Here is a 7856-nt window from a genome sequence, read left to right as displayed (position 1 = left end):
CTAGTAAGAAAGACCCGTTCAGGTGAAAAATGTGGTCTCACTTCCTTCCTGGACTGCATGTCTTGTGAGACCACATTTTCGTGAGTCTCCCTCCAATGGTCTGTAGGAAAAGGCTTGTCGGAATCAGAATCAAACTTTATTGTCACATCACATTACAAGTAACATGGGTGAAATATTTGTTTGTGCAGCAGCTCATCATTGCAGTTAAAAGAGAGAGTGCATAGTACATGACTAATTTACATGGTACAATATGTATGCATATACAAATAATTTTAAAAAGTGATGTACGTAGCCTATGTGTATATAGAGTAGTCTCTACTAAAAGGAGACCAGTCCAGTTCAGTCTGTTGCGGCGTCACCAGTCCTAGCTCTTGTTCAGCAGTCTAATTGTTGACAAGTAGAAACTGTTCAAGAGTGTTGAAGCTGTCTTTGTCAGTTCTGGACTACGGCGATGTAATTCATAGAAATGCTGCCCTTACCAGTGACCACTGTTCTACCCCTAGATACAGTTTATCACTACAGCACTCACCATTGTACCCTCCGTGACAGACAGGGTAGGTTGGTCTTCCTTTTGAGAGGAGATCCAGACACTGGCACCAGTTTATTTGTAAAGCTATTGATGGGAAGTTACCACCCTAACATCACGTTGCTGCTGAACTGGAAAATAAGTACTCGTCAGACCCGTTCAAGTGAATGTCTGACACTAGAGGTCCTATATCTGTGCAGTCTGAACTAACTGGGAGAATCTGCTTTCTGTTTCGATGCCCCCCCCCAACCACATGGAACACTCTGCGACAAACACTGAGGATTGGTACCCCAATATCACTATGGTCAATTTAGATAACCTGCTTCTGAACCTCCCTATACCTCAATATGTGGCTGTTTTTAACTTATAGCAAAGCACAAGATTTATTAAAAAGTTCTGTAGCCTTGAGTCAATGTCACTGTGGAAGGAGGTAGGCCTATAAGGTGGCGTCCAAGGCAGCTCTGTCCAGTTTAAGTAGAAAAAATCCTTTATTTCATTTTAAAAAGGTTAAAAACACGACCAAAGCGTTTCGGCCTTCATCAGGGCCTACATGGGCCTTCATCAGGGCCTACATGGGCCTTCATCAGGGCCTTCATCAGGGCCTACATGGGCCTTCATCAGGGCCTACATGGGCCTTCATCAGGGCCTACATGGGCCTTCATCAGGGCCTACATGGGCCTTCATCAGGGCCTACATGGGCCTTCATCAGGGCCTACATGGGCCTTCATCAGGGCCTACATGGGCCTTCATCAGGGCCTTCATGGGCCTTCATCAGGGCCTACATGGGCCTTCATCAGGGCCTACATGGGCCTTCATCAGGGCCTACATGGGCCTTCATCAGGGCCTACATGGGCCTTCATCAGGGCCTACATGGGCCTTCATCAGGGCCTTCATGGGCCTTCATCAGGGCCTACATGGGCCTTCATCAGGGCCTTCATGGGCCTTCATCAGGGCCTACATGGGCCTTCATCAGGGCCTACATGGGCCTTCATCAGGGCCTACATGGGCCTTCATCAGGGCCTACATGGGCCTTCATCAGGGCCTACATGGGCCTTCATCAGGGCCTACATGGGCCTTCATCAGGGCCTACATGGGCCTTCATCAGGGCCTACATGGGCCTTCATCAGGGCCTACATGACTACATGACAACTGAGTGAGTGAAGTTTCTTACTCTCTTCCACCAGTGAAATTGTCCCTTTAGTACAATCTTGAGGTAATTCTTACTTTACTTTTTTCTTTCTCGTATACATTTACTCCACTGCAGCAATTATTTGCAAACTTTAGATACTAGTTGTATAGATTTTGATTACAAAAAAACAGATTAAACCACTAAAGCCCTGTATAAACCCCGGCCATAAATAACCAGGTAGCGGTGGCTCAGGGGGTAGAGTGGCTGGATGGTAACCACAAGGTTGCCAGTTCAAACCAATTCAGGCCTTGCAAACAGAAGGTTCTGTGTTCAAGTCCAGAACGGGCATTTTCCTCTTTGCCTCTTTATCCAATCTTTCACTGTAGAGTGTGCAATAGCATCAACTGCATGAGTCATGGTGGTGAACTGGTTAAGACACTGGCCCTTCAACCAGAAGGTTCCTGGTTCAAATACAGTGATGTAACCTCACATTTTCACTGTCCATCTAATTTCTGAAAGGTGGGTTAAGTAAGAGTATGTCTGAGTATGCACAATAAGGCTACATTACGTTAGAATCAATTAGAGAGGTCTCAATAATTGTCTAACTCTCCCGTCTCTCTCATGCAGGTGCCAGAGCTGGCGGCGTTCTGGCTCCTGTCCTTCGTGTTCCAGCTGCCCGTCCTGCTGTTCTTCCTGACGGACGAGGCCATCCTCATCCTGCCCCTGGAGAGGGCCGTGCACGCCGTCTACCTCGCCTTCCTGATGGCGGAGGTCCTGTCGGCGTTCCTGGCGCTGCGCACCATGACGCACAAGCTCACCGTGCTGTTCCACCTGCGCCAGCTGGGCGAGCTGGAGGTGCAGAGCCTGAGGGCCGAGGGCCTGATGGCGCCGTACCACCGCAGGCTCAGAGTGCTGCCCATGCCGCCGCTGCACCCCGGCGCGTACCACTAAAGGCCTATTCATAGTCTGGATTTTCGGTGGTGAGGTGACCACCACTTCGGTGGTGAGCTGACCACCGGAGCTGAAATAACGCTGAGCGGTGGTGAGTAAAAACAGAGAAGGGCTGGAGCGGTGGCGGTGGTTTGCTCTTTACCGCGGCTCGTGACGTCATGTTGTAGTTCGGTGGTCACCTCAGTGACGTCATGTTGTAGTTCGGTGGTCACCTCACCACCGTAACTCCAGACAATGTATGTGTATGAGCCTTAAGGGTATATCGCCTCGGTCCCAGCCTTACTCATACTGCCAAGAGAATATAGCCTGGTCACTCACAACCTATAAGTGCCCTTGAGCAAGGCATTGAACCCCTACCATGAAATGTTCTATGAGCAGGGTATGTGGCTGTATGTAACAAGCATCTCAAGCTTAGTCCACTTCCCTGGGTAAACAAATAACTTTGCTTTGCTTTACTCTACAGCGTAGGTCTTGCCCAGAGTGCTGAGGATAGGACCACATCCGCCTGGAAACCAGACAAATCTGCCATTGCAAAAGAATTGTGGTACAAACACGCACACACACACGCAGCTGGGCATAGGAGCGGCTGGCCATACCACCAATCTAATGTACACTTGTGAAATGAAATAGAGGAGTTTTTTTTGTATCAAAATACATTTTGATATAAAGATGTGTTGACGGAACCAGAGAAGACAGATAATTCACATTTTTTAAAGATGTGTGTGTGAGGCAAGCTGTCTCTTTCATCTGATGTGCTGCTGCTGTGGATTTGAAAATGTTGATTATCTCTTTAATATGTTGATTATCTCCTAGAAATAAATCATGTCGACATACATTTCCATATTGCTTTATAGATGTTGCATCCCATCTCGTGGCTTCTGGGTTCACATTATTTGTAAGCTGCAGTGTCTCTCTCTTCCACTGTATGTATATGGTAGCCTACTGCAGTGGAACTGTGTTAAATATTTATGGCCACACAGTGGCACTCAACGACCACAAGACGAGGGGGAGCAGAGAGAGACGTTTTGACACTGTGCTGCTGCAAAGTGCAATGGGAAGATTACCATGCAGTGCCTGTTACTGCAGGCTGCAGCCATGTCAAGGTTTTAGTTGTTCTGTATTTGTCCTTTTGGGGGCACTCTAAAAGTGTGTTCTATGTGTTGAGAGTTCTTCTGTGTGTCTTGGTTGCGTCTGTGTTCTGCTAATTAAGCTTGTTGGTTTCACCTGTTGTGAGTGAGAGAGGGGCAGAAGTCTCATTACATTGAAGGAGAGTGCACTGTGCAGATCACATGAGAGAGAGAGAGAGCGCTCTGTGCAGAAGGAAGAAAGCAAAGTAGTTAACCCATTCTGACCGGGCACCCATTTTGGTGTTAGCATCATGTTATGCTTTACCTATTGAAAAATAGCAGATCTGGCGAGTGGCGCGATACGAGCTTGTAGGTCTGCTATTTTTGAAAAATCGAAGAACGACTGACATTTTTTTAGAATCTGATCTCAGGTCAGAATGGGTTAATCAGACCAGTGTGTGTCCCAGTGGAAACCTCGTATGAATCTGATCTCAGGTCAGAATGGGTTAAGAAGAAGTAAAGTAAACTAGGAGAAGTGAAGTGAACGAAGTAAAAGTTAACTATAAAATGTAAAGCAGAAGAAAGTAAAGTTCTTAAGCACAAGAAATGAAGTAAAGAAAAATAGAGAAAAGAAGAGAAAACAAAAAGGTTTTTCAAGAAAGACTGAAGGTTCCACGTCGACACCCCCCCCCCCCCCCCCCCCCATTCATGTGCAAGCAGGCGAAGTGGTCAGTATTGTATTTGTTTGTGAGCCTTATTGTGAAAGTCATGTAGCCTATTATTATTATTATTATGATGAATGTAATTGTATGAACGTCCAAGTTAATGTTTTGTTTGTTGTCTTGTTTTTGTATGTCAGTTCTACGGTGTTTTACAGCACAGTGTTTTCAGCGTGGTGTTAATAAACAGCGGTAAAAAAGAACTCCGAGTTCAGGTTCAGGTAAATCATTTTGCTCGGAGCACTCTCAGTCTTACATACACAGGACATAAACAAACATCTATAGTGCAAGAAAAAGACAAAAGACCAGAAAAAAGTGAAGTGACAAAACAGTGCGATGGATGGATGGGCGGCACAGTGCCTGTCCTAATACTGATCCAGGAACTGTCCTCGTCTGCGAACCGTTCTGTCTGAGTAATAAAGGGAGAGAGATCCCCCTCCTCACTGCTCTAGAGGTCACCGTGGAGAGAGATCCCCCTCCTCACTGCCAAGTGGTTGGTGGAGTGACACTATGGCCCAATCCCAATTCGTTTTTTAACCCTACCCCTCAGCCCTTGCCCCTTCCCCTTGTCCCTACATAATGTGTCGGGTAACCTTTTCTCCGAGCCCGTAGTAAACTCCTGTCCTCCTTGGATTTGGAACCCTCCCTCGTTTGAGTAAGGACGTGCTGTGATTGGCCACAATGGCCAGTGCACTCTCGCAAGACGTGCTGTGATTGGCCAGTAGCCACTTTGAGTGGCAGTCGGTGGGAAATGCTCTCGCCACAGAATTTACTAGTGGGTATTCTGGCCATAATTATCATTCTGGGCGGCCCCAGCTGTTGGTACGCAGAAGCGCTTCCCGGCGCTTGATTGACAGCGCATTTTGAATTTTGACGACGCATGCGCACTGGCGCACCGCTTATTTGCAGCCCTGAATATAGTGGACCTCTGGAGTGAGTGTGGAAATATAGTGGCCCTCTGGAGTGAGTGTGGAACTATAGTGGCTCTCTGGAGTGAGTGTGGAACTATAGTGGCTCTCTGGAGTGAGTGTGGAAATATAGTGGCCCTCTGGAGTGAGTGTGGAAATATAGTGGCCCTCTGGAGTCAGTGTGGAAATATAGTGGCCCTCTGGAGTGAGTGTGGATCTATAGTGGCTCTCTGGAGTGAGTGTGGAAATATAGTGGCCCTCTGGAGTGAGTGTGAAAATATAGTGGCCCTCTGGAGTGAGTGTGGAAATATAGTGGCCCTCTGGAGTGAGTGTGGAAATATAGTGGCCCTCTGGAGTGAGTGTGGAAATATAGTGGCCCTCTGGAGTGAGTGTGGAACTATAGTGGCTCTCTGGAGTGAGTGTGGAACTATAGTGGCTCTCTGGAGTGAGTGTGGAAATATAGTGGCCCTCTGGAGTGAGTGTGGAAATATAGTGGCCCTCTGGAGTGAGTGTGGAAATATAGTGGCCCTCTGGAGTCAGTGTGGAAATATAGTGGCCCTCTGGAGTGAGTGTGGAAATATAGTGGCCCTCTGGAGTGAGTGTGGAAATATAGTGGCCCTCTGGAGTGAGTGTGGAAATATAGTGGCCCTCTGGAGTGAGTGTGGAAATATAGTGGCCCTCTGGAGTGAGTGTGGAAATATAGTGGCCCTCTGGAGTGAGTGTGGAACTATAGTGGCCCTCTGGAGTGAGTGTGGAACTATAGTGGCCCTCTGGAGTGAGTGTGGAACTATAGTGGCTCTCTGGAGTGAGTGTGTAAATATAGTGGCCCTCTGGAGTGAGTGTGGAACTATAGTGGCCCTCTGGAGTGAGTGTGGAACTATAGTGGCCCTCTGGAGTGAGTGTGGAACTATAGTGGCCCTCTGGAGTGAGTGTGGAGATATAGTGGCCCTCTGGAGTGAGTGTGGAGATATAGTGGCCCTCTGGAGTGAGTGTGTAAATATAGTGGCCCTCTGGAGTGAGTGTGGAAATATAGTGGCCCTCTGGAGTCAGTGTGGAAATATAGTGGCCCTCTGGAGTGAGTGTGGAAATATATATAGTGGCCCTCTGGAGTGAGTGTGGAAATATAGTGGCCCTCTGGAGTGAGTGTGGAAATATAGTGGCCCTCTGGAGTGAGTGTGGAGATATAGTGGCCCTCTGGAGTGAGTGTGGAAATATAGTGGCCCTCTGGAGTGAGTGTGGAAATATAGTGGCCCTCTGGAGTGAGTGTGGAAATATAGTGGCCCTCTGGAGTGAGTGTGTAAATATAGTGGCCCTCTGGAGTGAGTGTGGAACTATAGTGGCCCTCTGGAGTGAGTGTGGAAATATAGTGGCCCTCTGGAGTGAGTGTGTAAATATAGTGGCCCTCTGGAGTGAGTGTGGAACTATAGTGGGCCTCTGGAGTGAGTGTGGAAATATAGTGGCCCTCTGGAGTGAGTGTGTAAATATAGTGGCCCTCTGGAGTGAGTGTGGAACTATAGTGGCCATCTGGAGTGAGTGTGGAGATATAGTGGCCCTCTGGAGTGAGTGTGGAAATATAGTGGCCCTCTGGAGTGAGTGTGGAGATATAGTGGCCCTCTGGAGTGAGTGTGGAGATATAGTGGCCCTCTGGAGTGAGTGTGGAACTATAGTGGTCCTCTCTATCGTCAACATTCCCCACCCCTGTCTCAAAGCATGGAACATCTCCCACCACTGTATCGCTCCCAGTTCATGTCTCACAGCATGGAACAGGAGGAGGAGGATAGCATTGAAGGAAGGACCTTTTCCGAGGTCCACACCAAATGTTCTCTTATAGTGAGAATCACACTGCATACCTCAAAAGAAAGCTTATCTTATCCTACTCCAATTTCAAAAAGGTATCTTGATTTTACCATCTTCCATTCTGGAGATATTGACCTTTTTGTAACACGTGCTTTTGTCTGAAAGTGATGTTCTTGAACAGAAAGCTAGCTATGGACCGTTTAAGTTAAGGTCACAGACATTGACAGGCAGATATAAAAATGAACACAAAGAATATCCTATACATACTATTATAGTATGTATAGGATATTTTTGTGTTCATTTGTATACACCAAAAGAAAGGAACATCTCCCACAACTGTATCGCTTCCCAGTTCACTTAGCACTTTGCAGCACTTTATGAGCACGAAAAAAATTAAAGCAATTTTCTTAGTTCATGTCTGAGGAGTTTTCCTTAAGGTATTTGTGGAGTGAATCTTCCGGTTTTCAATTGTATAAAGACATAATCATGGCTATCATTTATAGCCATGATTCAAATTGAGTGTGTAGGCTATTAAGGACTTTTATTTATTTTTAATTTATCATCAAATGATCTTGCCGTGGGACGTCGGCAAGACACACAGGCAACTGTGATTTGGACCTGTAAATTATTAAAAACACAAACTAAGGCACTGGTTATTCTAAAGACTTCTGGTTTACCAGAACGGAGTTCAACTCTCTGTGGTGCCCTGCTCAATTTGTTGTTACATGGTTCATTTTCTGCTCATTGTGTTTTGCTTTT

General features: G+C 46.7%; 1 protein-coding gene across 1 annotated transcript; it reads left to right on the top strand.

Moving 5' to 3' along the window:
- Positions 1-938: 938 nt before the first annotated feature.
- On the top strand, positions 939-2606 carry LOC308311866 (transmembrane protein 17A-like; the record flags this gene model as incomplete). The annotated part of the gene is made up of 2 exons (XM_080758638.1): positions 939-956; positions 2283-2606. 2 exons carry the CDS (start codon positions 939-941, stop codon positions 2604-2606), a joined length of 342 nt encoding a protein of 113 aa, XP_080614764.1.
- Between the last annotated feature and the right edge of the window lie 5250 nt (positions 2607-7856).

The sequence above is a fragment of the Protomyctophum bolini genome, assembly GCF_963924005.1.
Source record: "Protomyctophum bolini genome assembly, chromosome: 24".
NCBI lineage: Eukaryota > Metazoa > Chordata > Actinopteri > Myctophiformes > Myctophidae > Protomyctophum > Protomyctophum bolini.
Note: the sequence above shows the minus strand (reverse complement) of the source record. Positions and strands in the feature narration are given on the sequence as shown.